The 17,180-nt window shown below is 39.8% G+C and overlaps 1 protein-coding gene across 5 annotated transcripts in view; it reads right to left on the bottom strand.

Moving 5' to 3' along the window:
* The window catches only part of cmya5 (cardiomyopathy associated 5), a 61,244-nt gene extending 58,091 nt beyond the window's left edge, over window positions 1–3,153 (bottom strand). The window contains exon 1 of one of the 5 annotated variants that reach the window (XR_008064109.1): window positions 2,669–3,153. Coding sequence is in view for 4 of the 5 variants with exons in the window: in XM_052461910.1 (XP_052317870.1) it covers window positions 2,669–2,766 (98 nt within the window). In the remaining variant the exon portion in view is untranslated. The remainder of the gene's footprint in view (window positions 1–2,668) is intronic. The other 4 variants (XM_052461910.1, XM_052461909.1, XM_052461912.1 and 1 more) reach the window with 4 other exon arrangements.
* Window positions 3,154–17,180: the final 14,027 nt, after the last annotated feature.

The raw sequence follows: 17,180 nt of genomic DNA on the forward strand, positions 1-17,180 counted from the left end.
AGTGTCAGCTAGGCTTTATTACCAAGGCCTACATTCAAGATTTGACATTGAAATTGCGTAGGGAACCATTTAAGCTGCCCTTTACGAATATGACGACACCCCCACCTTTGCCAAATCTGTATACATTATAACCAGTCAGAGACACATCAGTATTCGACATAGACTTTATTAACCAAGACTCAGTAATAATAGGAATGTCAGTATTGGTTTGAGAGACCAGAGTTACATTAAAATCTATTTTCAAAATCAAACTTCTGGCATTTACGTTCAATCAAATCAGCAAGAGTAGAGCGTTGGACTAGTAACTGGAAGGTTGCAAGTTCAAACCCCCGAGCTGACAAGGTACAAATCTGTTGTTCTGCCCCTGAACAGGCAGTTGACCCACTGTTCCTAGGCCGTCATTGAAAATAAGACTTTGTTCTTAACTGACTTGCCTAGTTAAATAAAGGTACAAATAAATAAATATCCATTGCAGTGTGGAATGCAGCCTAGTTGTATTTACACCATCCCAGCAGATATCTTCAAAAAATAACTATGCTCTTTGCTTTTCCGAGCATGCACTTAATTTAATTGAGACCGGTAATGAATTGGCCTTGTCAAGCATCATTCTAATGTTCTTCAGTAGAGGGCGCTACTGGTCTTAAGTCCCAAACACACAATGTGTAGTCTTTTGCAATTGTAATGGTATTGAGTTGGGTTGGGTTTAATGGTAAATGTCACAAATCACACTGCATATAGAGATGTTTTCTAATAATGTTATTGGAAATATAAGACTGCCTTGCAAGTATTACAATTGTAATATTTTATTAGGGTTGTTAGAACCTTTTAGTCGCTAGCCAACTTCTCCAACAAAGTTTTAGTCTTGTAGAAAAGGTTCATTGCACCATAGGGATAGCCCTCTCAGAAGGCTGCCTTGTTGGACTATTCAAGGAATGTTGGGTTGAAGCATTAAGTTGCTAAGAGAAAGACAAAATGAATTTATTTCATGAAGGAATGACTTGAATTGTGAGGATGACCACGCAATTTATCTACCATGAGCAAAATGTATTGGTTTTCTACCCGAAGTTGCAAAGGAAATGTGATCCATTTAATAAAAACAAGGGACCAGCTAAATGTCTGGCAGCATAGCAGGAATAGCAGCATTTAGTGGTCAAAACCTGATATTTTCACACTAATATATGGTAAAAAATTGCAAGACTTCAATTTAAAATTTCTCAGAACAGAGGGAAATAACCATCACTAAATTCACAAAGAACACAAAGAATAGTATGAAGAAACAATACTCCAAACTGCATATTCATACTACTTGTCAGACATAGAGATCTTATATTGTATTCTGGTTGTTGGGGTGGGATTGAAGTGAGGGGTTTGTGGGTGGCTTTTGAGTATTTTATTGGATTCCTCATGTCTTACTCATTTGTAGGAAGACGTTTGGTCCAAATCGGATGTTGGGTGCTATATTTATTGAATATATCCTTTGAACTTAAATGGACAATTTGGGTGCAATCAATTTTATACATTTTTCTGAGATTAAATACAATTTCAACAAAATTAGGTTTCGGGAATGTCAATCTTACCAGTTTATAATTACAGAAACGATTTCAGAACAATGGTGGGTGTCATGGCTTGCTGAAATGACATGGAACGACTCAAATGGTATGACACTTATGGGATGATTTAGAATTTTGTGCAGTAGTATTTACTGATAGCCAGAAACAGTGAACACAATTGCACACATTTATTTTATGATGAAAACAACGTGTTAATATTCTGTGAACAAAACAATGAACTTTGTACTATTCACTGATGAGGTCTAAGATATGTGGTCTAAGATATGTATTTGAGCATTTGATCATTGCTGTTATGCTATAGATACATTTCAACACGAAAAATTCGAAAAATTGCTTGAATGCGATTGAGAAAAGCTGTATAACAAATGATCCTATATGCACTGAGCACTCGCTCTGTCCAACAGTAGATCAAAACTGGGAAGGCTAGTGTCCACGAACATCATCGTGACTGGGGCTGCGGGACAACTATCTATGTAGCTACAGTAGCAATATTCAGGATAACCTAATTAGAGAGTAAAGCACTAAACTGTGTGATAGTGTAAGGCCTAGATTCAATTAGATCAAGTGTTAACTGGTGATCATTGACACCCGCATACTGATGTTTTGGTGGTGTCTGAGATGTAACTGCATGGGAGTTGTCAAACCGGTGAGCAGCTGCTCTTGATCATTGTCACAAAGCCACACAGTTCAGAATGAGAAAATGTAGGCTATATAGAAATAATGATGCTCAAATTGAAAATCATTAAACAAAATAATGAAGGTTTTCTATCAGCCTAAATCGCTTTCCAGTGTTCAAACTTGTAAACAAGCCTGCATACGATTTCTCGTAATGTGACTCTGTGCAGCCATTGGCAATGTCCGCTTTAGGTATAATGACAGGAGCCGCTTGTGGATTTGACAGCTCTAACGCAGTTTCACCTCCGACACCACAAAACAATAGCTATACGGTTGTCGGCTAAAGCGGATCTGAATTAATAGAGCACTAATTGTCCTAGTGTTGTAGAGTGTGTGTGTGTGTGTGTGTGTGTGTGTGTGTGTGTGTGTGTGTGCTCCAGAGCACAGTAAGACAGCGAAGCACTTAGCTGAAATTTAAGCACCTGTTCCTGAGTTCCTCCACGTCGTCTTCATCCTCCTGAACGACGGCCTCTGGCAACTCATGCTCCTGTAATTCCGTCAACGCCATATCAGAGTCCATTTTTGTAGTTTATAGCAGGTTCCTTTAGCAGGTTTCAGTATTTTTCCGTAGTTCCTGATGTTTTCTAAAGTTTCTTGTTATTTTTCAGTTGGTATCTGACCCTCTTAGAGGATTGGAGTCCCTCTTCCTATTTGTGTCATTCCAAGCTGGGAGCTATTCGCCTGACTCAGCTAGCACTGGAAATAGACTGACAGAGAGGGACAGAGCGAGACAGGAGAGGGCTAAGGGAAAGGGAGAGAGGGGAGGGGAGAGAGATGGAGAGAAGATATAGGCTGAAAGAGAGGGACAGAGGGGTGAGGAGTGTGAGACAGGGCACTGTGTCTTTCTGCCCCCTGCGTTTCAGTCTGTGGACCTACAACAACACCCTCAGACAGAGACGTAACATGTCACTCACTGCAACAACTGTTCCCTAAGATACAACGCCTACAGTATCTAAAGCTGTGTAAGTTTGCTCCCTGTGTGCAACAACACAGAGGGAATTATAAATCAATGTCCTCCAAATGGTGGGTCCTGGTTAGAAACATGACATGGTCATAACACTAAAATAGCTTTAAGTGGGTCACAGTGCCACAGTGTTCTAGTGGCAGCATGGATCAGGGTCAGTGTGAGTTTAAAGGGATAGTGCAAGCATGCTAGCTGTTCTGGGAGACTTCCAGGCATTGCGCTAACGCTAGTTAGCAATGGATCGCAAAACTATTTTTTAACTTCCTTCAACTACACTCAGAGATATACAAATGGTATCTCTAAAGAAGGAATAAGTGCTAAAACGTGTTAGACTTCCCAGACAAAAATAAAAAGGTGAAATCAGGTGACTTTTTTTGTTTTTTAAAGTTGCACTATGCAGAAATCGCTCCGCCATTTCCTGGTGGCTAACACTTTAATAGTTTGCCTAATTTCAGTTCATGTTACAAAATAAACGAGTATTGTGATGATAATCATTGTACCATCTAACGCTGTGAAATATATTTTCCATAACCAAAAATATTGTTGTTTCAGCTGTTTAAAGCTAGTGTACGAAAAAACCAAAAGTAAAAGATTCAAAAACAAAACTTAAGAACAGGAAGCAAAGAAATAGCTTGTTAGACTTACTTTCAAGTAGAATGATAGATCTATAACACACATTTCTATGTGAATAAAAATCAAATTGGAGTGCCGTTTCCCAATGTTCTTGACCTTTCATTTGAAAGTTCATCGGACTCTGGGTAAGTAGAAAAAGGCCTTACCCTTTTACACTTGTGGGAATTTTGCCTATAAGGATAGGGCTACATTGAAATGTTTCTCACAGAAGAAAAATGAAAAGCATATGCTCAAATGCATACATATAAGCATGGTAGCAAATGAAAGGGAATGGTTTGGAGATTATGGGAAAATTGAGCACAACAGTTCATCTGACAAGACTGAATCCAAACGTTACACTGTTGATTTTATGTATATTTTACATTTACTGTACTTTAACACATTTGTTGATCATCTGAAAATACTCTGGATACATTCAGTAACATAAGAATATTGTGGGTTTGGGTGAGAAGACAAAGTGTGCACAGTTCCTAAGTAATTTCAAGGCACTTTCAAGGCACTCTCCTAGCTGTGCCATTGAGGAACTAGATCAAGCACACTTGTAGTTGCTTTGTTTGGAACACAACCCTGCAATCACACAATTGTTGTTATTGTTGACGCAAACCCAAAAACGGACCATTATAAATCACAATCTGGTTCAGGTGGGCATCAGCGGACAGGCTGTGTGAAGGCAAAACTTCTGAAAGGATGGCGTATAGGACCATCACGGGAGAGAACAGAGGCAGCTGCTGTCTGTGTTGTGCTTTTTCTCCAAGTTGTAAAAAGCTGAAACAAATTATGAAACCAGCTGCCAAGCGATTGAAAACCGAAATTCTGGCGTTTTTTCTGAGTAAAGACAGTGTGTCTATGAAAGCGGATGACTAAACATGTCAGCTACTACAGCGACTGAAATGACTGCAACACTTAACAAAGAGCTGCAGTTAGTTTCAGAATAGGTGGCAAGGAATAAGTTAGTCCTAAATATTTCAAAAACTAAAAGCATTGTATTTGGTACAAATCATTCACTAAACCCTAAATCTCAACTAAATCTTGTAATGAACAATGAGGAAATTAAGAAAGTTGTGGTGACTAAACTGCTTGGAGTAACCCTGGATTGTAAAACTGTCATGGTCCAAACATATTGATCCAACAGTAGCTAAGATGGGTCGAAGTCTCTCCATAATAAATCGCTGCTCTATCAACAAGCCAGGTCCATTTGTCGCACCTGGACTACTGTTCAGTCGTGTGGTCAGGTGCCACAAAGAGGGACTTAGGAAAATTGCAATTTACACTGAGCGCTAAACATTAATAATATGCATGTCAATCTCTCCTGGCTCAAAGTGGAGGAGAGATTGACTTCATCACCACTTCCATTTGTGAGAGCTATTGACATGTTGAATGCACTGAGCTGTCTGTTTGAGCTACTGGCACACAGCTCGAACACCCATGCATACCCCACAAGACATGCCACCAGAGGTCTCTTCACAGTCCCCAAATCCAGAACAAACTATCGGAGGTGCACATTACTACATATAGCCATGACTACATGGAACTCTATTCCACATCAAGTAACTCATGCAAGCAGTAAAATTTGATTTAATAAACAGATAAAAATACACCTTATGGAACAGTTGGAAAATGTGAAGCAACACAAACATAGGCTCAGCTACATGCATATACACACACGATAGCATATGTACTAAACTCAGCAAAAAAAGAAATGTCCCTTTTTCAGGACCCTGTCTTTCAAAGATAATTCGTAAAAATCCAAATAACTTCACAGATCTTCATTGTAAAGGGTTTAAACACTGTTTCCCATGCTTGTTCAATGAACAATAAAAATGTATGAACATGCACCTGTGGAATGGTCGTTAAGACACTAACAGCTTACAGACTGTAGGCAATTAATAGTTATGAAAACTTAGGACACTAAAGAGGTCTTTTTACAGACTCGGAAAAACATCAAAAGAAAGATGACCAGGGTCCCTGCTCATCTGCGTGAACGTGCCTTTGCCATGCTGCAAGGAGGCATGAGGACTGCTGATGTGGCCAGGGCAATAAATTGCATGTCCGTACTGTGAGACGCAAAAAACAGCGCTACAGGGAGACAAGACGGACAGCTGACAGTCCCCGCATTGGCAGACCACGTGTAACAACACCGGCACAGGATCGGTTCATCCGAACATCACACCTGCGGGGCAGGTACAGGATGGCAACAACTACTGCCCGAGTTACACCAGGAACGCACAATCCCTCCATCAGTGCTCAGACTGTCCACAATAGGCTGAGAGAGGCTGGACTGAGGGCTTGTAGGCCTGTTGTAAGGCTGGTCCTCACCAAACATTACCGGCAACAATGTCTCCTATGGGCACAAACCCACCATCGCTGGACCAGACAGGACTGGCAAAAAGTGCTCTTCACTGACGAGTCGTGGTTTTGTCTCATCAGGTGTGATGGTCGGATTCGCGTTTGTTCTTGAAGGAATGAGTGTTACACCAAGGCCTGTACTCTGGAGCAGGATCCGTTTGGAGGTGGAGGGTTCGACATGGTCTGGGGCGGTGTGTCACAGCATCATCGGACTGAGCTTGTTGTCATCGCAGGCAATCTCAACACTGTGCGTTACAGGGAAGACATCCTCCTCCTTCATGTGGTACCCTTCCTGCAGGCTCATCCTGACATGACCCTCCAGCATGACAATGCCGTCAGCCATACTGCTCGTTCTGTGCGTGATTTCCTGCAAGAAAGGAATGTCAATGTTCTGCCTTGGCCAGCGAAAAGCCCAGACCTCAATCCCATTGAGCATGTCTGGGACCTGGTGGATCGGAGGGTGAGGGCTAGGGCCATTGGGGCGGCAGGGTAGCCTAGTGGTTAGAGCGTTGGCCTAGTAACCGAAAGGTTGCAAGTTCGAATCCCTGAGCTGACAAGGTACAAATCTGTTAACCCACTGTTCCTAGGCCGTCATTGAAAATAATAATTTGTTATTAACTGACTTACCTAGTAAAAAAAGGTAAAATAAATCAAATAGGGCCATTACCCCCAGAAATGTCAGGGAATTTGCAGGGGCCTTGGTGGAAGAGTGGGGTAACATCTCGCAGCAAGAACTGGCATATCTAGTGCAGTCCATGAGGAGGAGATGCACTGCAGTATCTGGTGTGGCCACCAGCTGCATTGACTGTTACTTTTGATTTTGACCCCCCCTTTGTTACGGGACACATTATTCCATTTCTGTTAGTCACATCTCTTTGGAACTTGTTCAGTTTATGTCTCAGTTGTTGAAACTTATTATGTTCATACAATGTTAAGTTTGCTGAAAATAAACGCAGTTGATAGTGAGGATAGTGAGGATGTTTTGTTTTTTTGCTGAGTTTATATACACACGTACACATGGATTTTGTGTTGTAGATATGTGGTAGTAGAGTTGGAGCCTGAGGGCACACAATGTGTTGTGAATGTATTGTAATGTTTTTAAAATTGTATAACTGCCTTAATTTTCCCCGACCCCAGGAAGAGTTGCTGCTACCTTGGGATCCATAATAAATACACATTTGAAAGCTTGTTCTATTGACAACATGACTAGGTAAGTTATAAAATAAGATCTTAGTGTTAGATCTTAGGTTTTCACAGTGCAATTCAGAGAAACAGAGCGTCATTTTGGTGCGCATAGAAAGGAGTCATGCATGCATTCAGGTGCGTGTTCCGAGGCAAATATTCTTCATAAGACAAACATAGTTCAGGGTATGACGCCATTGTACATCAAACAAAGTGATCATAAACATTGACTGCATATGAGTTTTGTGATATGGAAATGTGAAGTGCAAATTTGGACTCATGGGTGTTTGGCATCAAAGTGGTATTAATTACAATCCTCAATGTGTCATCTTTCAAAATATATGGAACCAAAATATAATTGCAACATCCCTCTTAGTGAGCATTTCTCCTTTGCCAAGATAATCCATCCACCTGACAGGTGTGGCATATCAAGAAGCTGATTAAACAGGATGAACATAACACAGGTGCAGGTTGTGCTGGGGACAATAAAAGGCCACTCTAAAATGTACAGTTTTGTCGCACAACACAATGCCACAGATGTCTAAAGTATTGAGAAAGTGTGCAACTAGCATGATTACTGCAGGAATGTTCACCAGAACTGTTGCCAGAGAATTAAATGTTAATTTCTCTACCATAAGCCACCTCCAACGTAATTTCAGATAATTTGGCAGTACATCCAATCTGCCTCACAACCGCAGACCATGTGTAACCACACCAGCCCAGGACCTTAACATCTGACTTCTTCACCTGCGGGATCATCTGAGACCAGCCACCCGGACAGCTGATGAAACTGTGGGTTTGCACAACTGAAGAGTTTCTGCACAAACTGTCAGAAACCTTCTCAGGGAAGCTCATCTGCGTGCTCGTCATCCTCACCAGGGTCTTGACCTAACTGCAGTCCGGCATCGTAAACGACTTCAGCGAGAAAATGCTCATCTTTGATGGCCACTGGCACGCTGCAGAAGTGTACTCTTCATGGATGAATCCTGGATTTAAACGTACTGAGCAGATGACAGACAGCATGTATGGAGTTGTGTGGGGGAGCGGTTTTCTGATGTCAACGTTGTGACACATTTTGGTATGGGCAGGCATCAGCTACGGACAACGAACACATTTTATTGATGGCAATTTGAATGCAGACACCGTGACGAGATCCTGAGGCCCATTGTTGTAGCATTCATCCGCCACCATCACCTCATGTTTCAGCTTGATAATGCATGGCCCAATGTCACAAGGATCTGTACACAATTCCTAGAAGCTGAAAATGTCCCAGGTCTTCAATGGCCTGCTTACTCACCAGACATGTCACTCATTGAGCATGTTTGGGATGCTCTGGATCGCTGTGTACAACTGCTTGTTCCAGTTCCCACCAATATCCAGCTACTTTGTACAGCCATTGAAGAGGAGTAGGACACCATTCCACAGGGCAAAATCAACAGCCTGATCAACTCTCTGTCATGCTAAATGAGACAAATGGTGGTCACATCAGATACTGATTGGTTTTCTGATCCACGCCACTATCTGTGATGCATATCAGTTTTCCCAGTCATTTAAATCCATATATTAGGGTCTAATGAACAAAAATGTGAATTTACTGATTTCCCTATACTGTATGAACTGTACCAGTAAAATCTTTGAATTTGTTGCATGTTGCATTTATATTTTTGATCAGTGTACATCGAGTTTTGTTGTCCGAGTCCCTGACTCGGACAACAAAAATGTTTTGATAGTTGCCCAATTAGCAGGAGGGAAGGGGGCTACTTCTTGTCACGTATGGTGCTCAAGTTCAAAACGGCTGTCAGTCAAAACCCATACAGCGCTGTGAAACGCAGAGCCTGAGCTCTGTTATAATTTATAGCATGTTACTGTATAACCACTGCATTTCAATTTAGGCGCTTATCAGTGCCCAAACTTGCCATTTTAAACCTGTATACAGGTGTGAGTTGAAAGGGCTAATTGACGAAATCTTGCAGCTATCCCTTTAAGACTAGATTCTCCGTGGCTGGGTTAAATATAGGCACTGTACCCCCTTGTAGCACAGGCGTGAACAAACATACATGCACACATAGCTATGTCTGACTAACACCATGTCCCTCCTCATGCCAACACTATGCACTGGTCATAAAACTAATGTAATTCGACATTAAAATCACAGAGACAAACTAACAAGGGTCTGGGAACCTAGAGGTCTCAGCCTCAGGTAACATTTCATTCCAATGAAATACGCAGGGACACAATTTTTCTTATCACTTAAATAAAACATTGAAAGTGTGTTCATTCCAAAAAGTCACAAGGAACCACATTAACAAAATATTACCAATAAAAGTAGCTATACTCACGTCGAGGTGAGAGTAGATTGTCGCACTGGTCTGTCTAGCAGTTAACTGATCAAATATGAGTGACTGTCAATATTTAGAAGAACAAAACTAGTCGCTGAATCAGACACAGCAATCCAATCATAGGAAAATAAAGGGTTTGAACAGAAATGTCTTAGAATTTCCCCAATATAATTAACTCATTTGAAAAATACAGAAAGCTTCCCAGCAAACCGGGAACATTCCCAGAACATTAGCTAAGATTCCCATTAAATTCTAGTTAAGATTTTATATAACATTAGGATGATAACATGTTTTTTTGTTATTGAATAAAAATGTTTTCCTTAGAATGTTCTACTAACGTTAAAATGTTGTGCATAACAGCTGTAACATCCACCACAGAACATTCTTCAAACGTTCTCATTAGGTTTCCAGGTAATAACAATGTCAAATAAATGTTTTTAGAACATACTGCTGCAACAAAATGTGAGCGCAATAGAAATGGTCCTGAGGAAACATTACAGGAACATTCTCTTAATGTTGAAGGCGATGTAATTAAATTAAAAACACCCATAGCAACAAGCAGGGAATATTCCCACAATGCTCTCATAATGTTATAGTGTGGCGTTATGACATGATGGTTCCAATAACGCTCCCTAAACATTCTTCAGCGGTCATGTCTGGGTTCAATTAAATTGGTTATGAGAGAACATTACTAGAACATTTCCCTGACATTAATGGATATGTCAACCGAGACACCGATCCAGGTATAGAATCTTAATTTGACCAGTTTCTCACAGCAGGAAAATAATCCTGCAGCAACAGGAAATGTGAATTATTATGTGGATTATAATTAATGGTACATTTTGTATCGGTTGATAAAATTTTTATTTGAGCAAAAACAAGTCTGACTTTTTAAAGTGGAAATTACAAACTTTAGAAGCATTTTATTAACCTTAAATAAAATAAAAGTTTTAATTTCCTATGGTGCAGGAAGAAATATCCTACAACAGGGTGGTCAAATTAAGATCCTGTATTTAACAACCTATGATGTGTACTTATAACAACCAACAGCCCAGCAAACCGGGAACATTCCCAGAACATTAGCTAACATTCTTAATGAAGTTCTAGTTAGGTTTTGAGATTTGAGAATGATAATGTCCCACAAACATTCAAAGCATTTTTTTGATCACCAAATATTATTTTCTACGATACAAATAAATAAAAAATTGTTGGAATGTTCTAAAAACTATCAAAGAACATTACACTAAGGATCTCATTAGGTTGCCAGGGGTAACACAATTATCCATTAATGTTCTTAGAACATACTTCCGCAACAAAATGTGGGAGCAATAGAAGTGGTTCTGAGGAAACACTGCAGGAGCATTCTGCTAATGTTGATGGATATGTTATTCAAACACATAACAGCAAGCAGGAAATATTCCTACAACGGTCTCATAAAGTTATAGTGTGACATTATGGTCCTAATAACCTTCCCTGTTGGAGCAATATAAATTGTTCTAAAAAAAAAAAAAATGTTTTATTTATTATTCAGGTAATGTTGGGATGATATTAATACTAACACCTATAACAACAAGAAACATTCCTGCGAGACTCTTATGAAGTTATTCTTTAAAGATTATGACATGATGATCCAGAATTGTTCGAAAAACATACGTCAATGATAATGGAAGTAGTTTTGAAAACATTGCTGTTTAAGTGCTGCTAATATTGATGTGTGTTGTAACCCTATTATATGAAGTTGCCAAACTTTTAAAGAAATGGCATTTCAATCTGTTTACATCGTTATATTTTATTAAGGTAGTGTCCAAACATAACTATAGCTTTTTTAAAGAATGGTAATCAAATACATTTACATTACATTTAAGTCATTTAGCAGACGCTCTTATCCAGAGCGACTTACAAATAGATTTGAACATTGTCAAGCCCTGTAGGCTACCGAGTCTGCTGCCCCACCAGGGATCCTAATGTTTCCCGTGGAATTCCCTTTGTATTGAAATACTTTAATTATGATATGTACTGTATATGTCTTCGTATATACAGTACCGGTCAAAAGTTTGGACACATCTACTCATTCAAGGGTTTTCTTTATTTTTACTATTTTCTACATTGGAGAATAATAGTGAAGACATCAAAACTATGAAATAACACACATGCAATCATGTAGTAACCAAAAAAATGTTAAACAAATCCAAATATATTTTATATTCTTCAAAGTAGCCACCCTTTGCCTTGATGACAGCTTTTCAAACTCTTGGCATTCTCTTAACCAGCTTCATGAGGAAGTCACCTGGAATGCATTTCAATTAACAAGTCTGCCATGTTAAGTTAAATTGTGGAATTTCTTTCCTTAATGGGTTTGAGCAGTTGTGTTGTGACAAGGTAGTGTTGGTATACAGAAAATATCCCTTTTTGTTAAAAGACCCAGTCCATATTATGGCAAGAACAGCTCAAATAAGCAAAGAGAAACGACAGTCCATCATTACTTTAAGACAATCAATCCGGAATCAATCTGGAAAATTTCAAAAGTTTCTTCAAGTAGTCGCAAAAACCATCAAGCGCTATAATGAAACTGGCTCTCATGAGGAACGCCACAGGAAAGGAAGACCCAGTTCATTAGAGGTAGTAGCCTCAGATTGCAGCCCAAATAAATGCTTCAGAGTTCAAGTAACAGACACATCTCAACATCAACTGTTCAGAGGAGACTGTGTGAATCAGGCCTTCATGTTCTAATTGCTGCAAAGAAACCACTACTAAAGGACACCAATAAGAAGAAGAGACTTACATGGGCCAAGAGACACGAGCAATGGGCATTAGACAGGTGGAAATCTGTATTTTGGTCCAAATTTGAGATTTTTGGTTCCAACCGCAGTGTTTTTGTGAGACGCATAGAGTAAGTGAATGGATGATCTCCACATGTGTGGTTCGCACCTTGCAGCATGGAGGAGGGGGTGTGATGATGTGGTGCTGCATTTTAAAATTGTATTTAATCTTTATTTAACTAGGCAAGTCAGTCAAGAACATATTCTTATTTACAATGACGGCCTACCAAAAGGCAAAAGGCCTCCTGCGGGGACGGGGGCTGGGATTTTAAAACACACATCCATCAACATTAGCAGAATGCTCCTGTAATGTTTCATGATGACACTGTCAGGGATTTATTTAGATTTCAGGGCACACTTAACCAGTATGTCTACCAAAGCATTCTGCAACAATATGCCATCTCATCTGGTTTGCACTTAGTGGGACTATCATTTTTTTTCTCTAACAGGACAATGACCCAACACACCTCCAGGCTGTGTAGGAGCTACTTGACCAAGAAGGAGAGTGATGGAGTGCTGCATCAGATGATCTGGCCTCCACAATCACCTGACCCCAACCCAATTGAGATGGTTTGGGATGAGTTGGATCGCAGAGTGAAGGAAAAGCAGCCAACAAGTTACTACATGAATTAGTATGTGTTATTTCATAGTGTTTGACGTCTTCACTATCATCCTACAATGTAGAAAATAGTAAAAAAATAAAGAAAAACTCTTGAATGAGTAGGTGTCCAAACTTTTCACAGGTACTGTATGCAAAGATAAAGACCACAATCTGGAAGTCAGAGTAAAGGTGTAAATTGCTTTAACTGTATGTTAGTCCCTTTCCAATGGCGCTATGGTTTAATTCCAGGGATAATGCTCCCAGGTCCGATCCCTGCTTGAGACTATGGCAGAACTGTTTGCACAATAAATTGTCATGTAATTACAATTAATTGCCAGATGTGTTTCTACATGGATTGTTGTACAACTAACTTTGTCAACAGTAAGAGAACACTAATACATGAAAGAAACCTCCATGGACTGTTCAAAACTGAATTAGATCATTCTGAGAACATATAAATAACATTCAATGAACATCGAGGGAAAGTTTTGTGCACCCTGATACAAACATTGTAAGAATGTCATCTCAAATGGACAGATTTTCTGTTTTGGGAACCCATCTTGTCATATCCCGCAATGTTCCCAAAACCTAAAGAAATGTTTTAAGAACTTTTAAATAACATAAGAAATGTGTTCTGGGAACGTTCTTGCAAACTAATATAAACATTGTATAATCATCTGGACAGGATTTGTGTTTTGGGAACACATCTTTTGTGATGTCCCCACAATGTTCCCACCAGACTGTTCCCACATTCTGGGAACCTTTAAAGAACAGACTAAATGTGTTCTGCGAATGTTCTTGCAATGTCAGGTGAATGTTTTATACAAACATTGTATAATCATCAGCACAACGGGACAGTTTTTGTATTATGAGAACATTTACCGCAACCTAATGAATGTTCTGGGAACTTTCACAGAACGAATTTTGGTTTGCTGGGTGCTCATACATGCCATCATAGCCTAGGATCCCAAATGGATTTCTTAGTTGTTATTCCCACAAAAGCACTTCTGCAGACACTACCTCTACCTATTGTCATAGAGACAACAGAATAATGACAGCAGAATGACAATGTTCCATGATAATAACATTCTAATATACATTCTATCTAGGATTGGTACTTTGCCCAACAACATTGTCAATGTCATAGATAATCATAGATAAGCTGGAAACATACAGGTGCTGAGGAGCTAATATTAGAGAGCTGACTGGAGGTTCCGAGATGTGTTCTTGACCAAGGGTTTGACCTTTGATCTTGGGAGGACAGGTCCCCCACATTGTATATAAAGAGCAGAGGAAGTAGAACACAGTTCAGGGAGAACCTAAGGACAGATCATTACAATTCCATGTACAAGGGCAGACACAGAGGAGAGAAAGAGATGGAGATGAAAAGAGAGTGGGGTGAAGAAAGGGATATTATCATAGCTATGTTTTCTGTCAGGGTCCGCTCTTATCTAAGGGGACAATTCAGACCAGAGTTACACGCTCGTAAATTTACTTTATTACCTTTTTATGCACTTTTCTGTCTAAGCGTATTCTGACCTTGAATTTAAGCTTGGGGGAAATGCCAGTGCCAGCAAGGTATCCGTTTGGGGTGCAGATCAAATAAATGATATGATAAGAGCTATTGACAAGAGCTAGGTAATCCGTTTGGATATGGGGATTATACATATAGGCTAAATAACAATTGTTTTAGATCTACTTTACCTTATGATCGCTGCAGATGAATGGAAGGAATCTGAAAAACATATAAACATGACAGGTAGGCCTATTTATGCCCCTTTCCCACAGTGAAGTATGAAATGCTGTGCCATTATGCAGAATTTTAATTGTATGGCCTTATAACTTGCAGGGATTAAATTAATAGCCTATGTTAAATATAAGCAACTGTGGGTAGCGACCATAACCACATATATTTAACTCCCAATTTAATTTCCACTGTAAGGGCGTCCTTGTGGTTGTGGCGGAGGGTCAAATAATAGTGGATATTATTTAATGAAGGCCAAATACAAATTGTAGTAAAAATAAATAATTATGGACTTCAAAGTTTCTTTGAACTTGATGAATGCCGCAAGACTTTGTACTTGCCATCAAACAGTTCAATGATCAATGCGGGCAATTAGCAAATATTTATTATATGATACTGCTGTATAATATTCTACATATTATAATTATTTTGTAGGCTACATTACTTCCAACGTTACCATTGATGATCTGAATGTGGCAGGTTTCACAATGAATCAAACCACCTTTCTTCATTTGCCCGTAAAAGGCAACATTTTTCCATTAAGTAGGATTCATGATTATTCCCTAAACATAAATGTGTAAATCTACCCATGGGTTCTGAAATTGAGGCAAATATGTACAGTGGGGAGCACAAGTATTTGATAACCTGCAAAATCGGCAGTGTTTCCTACTGACAAAGCATGTAAAGGTCTGTAATTTTTATCATAGGTACACTTCAACTGTGAAAGACGGAATCTAAAACAAAAATCCAGAAAATCACATTGTATGATTTTTAAGTAATTAATTTGCATTTTATTGCATGACATAAGTATTTGATACATCAGAAAAGCATAACTTAATATTTGGTACAGAAACCTTTGTTTGCAATTACAGAGATCATATGTTTCCTGTAGTTCATGACCAGGTTTGCACACACTGCAGCGGGGATTTTGGCCCACCCCTCCATACAGACCTTCTCCAGATCCTCCAGGTTTCGGGGCTGTCACTGGGCAATACGGACTTTCAGCTCCCTCCAAAGATGTTCTATTGGGTTAGGCCACTCCAGGACCTTGAGATACTTCTTACAGAGCCACTCCTTCGTCCTTAGTTGCCCTGGCTGTGTGTTTCGGGTTGTTGTCATGCTGGAAGACCCAGCCACGACCCATTTTCAATGCTCTAACAAGATCTTGCGATACATGGCCCCATCCATCCTCCCCTCAATACGGTGCAGTCGTCCTGTCCCCTTTGCAGAAAAGCATCCCCAAAGAATGATGTTTCCACCTCCATGCTTCACGGTTGGGATGGTGTTCTTGAGGTTCTACTCATCCTTCTTCTTCCTCCAAACATGGCGAGTGGAGTTTAGACCAAAAAGCTCTATTTTTGTCTCATCAGACCACATGACCTTCTCCCATTCCTCCTCTGGATCATCCAGATGGTCATTGGCAAACTTCAGACGGGCCTTCAGACATGCGCTGGCTTGATCGGGGGGACCTTGCGTGCACTGCAGGATTTTAATCCATGACGGCGTAGTTTGTTACTAATGGTTTTCTTTGAGACTGTGGTACCAGCTCTCTTTAGGTCATTGACCAGGTCCTGCCGTGTAGTCCTGGGCTGATCCCTCACCTTCCTCATGATCATTGATGCCCCACGAGGTGAGATCTTGCATGGATACTCAGACCGAGGGTGATTGACCGTCATCTTGAACTTCTTCCATTTTCTAATAATTGCACCAACAGTTGTTGCCTTCTCACCAAGCTGCTTGCCTATTGTCCTGTAGCCCATCCCAGCCTTGTACAGGCCATTGTGGAGAGGTTGGAGTCTGTTTGATTGAGTGTGTGGACAGGTGTCTTTTATACAGGTAACGAGTTCAAACAGGTGCAGTTAATACAGGTAATGAGTGGAGAACAGGGGGGCTTCTTAAAGAAAAATGTACAGGTCTGTGAGAGCCAGAATTCTTACTGGTTGCTAGGTGATCAAATACTTGTCATGCAATAAAATACAAATTAATTACTTAAAAATCATACAATGTGATTTTCTGGATTTGTTTTAGATTCCGTCTCTCACAGTTGAAGTGTACCTATGATAAAAAATTACAGACCCCTACATGCTTTGTAAGTAGGAAAACCTGCACAATCGGCAGTGTCTCAAATACTTGTTCTCCCCACAGTATATGTTTTAATGGCTGCTATATTCTGAACGCATTCGTCATAGTCTACATTCAAGTCTTGTGCCGATCAAATTCAAATTAAAGGTACACCATATTTAAGGAGATTGCTTTAGAGAAATGAACAGATTAACGATACTAAACAAAAATATAAATGCAACATG

This window comes from Oncorhynchus keta, chromosome 14 (genome assembly GCF_023373465.1).
Source record: "Oncorhynchus keta strain PuntledgeMale-10-30-2019 chromosome 14, Oket_V2, whole genome shotgun sequence".
In the NCBI taxonomy this organism is placed as follows: Eukaryota; Metazoa; Chordata; class Actinopteri; order Salmoniformes; family Salmonidae; genus Oncorhynchus; species Oncorhynchus keta.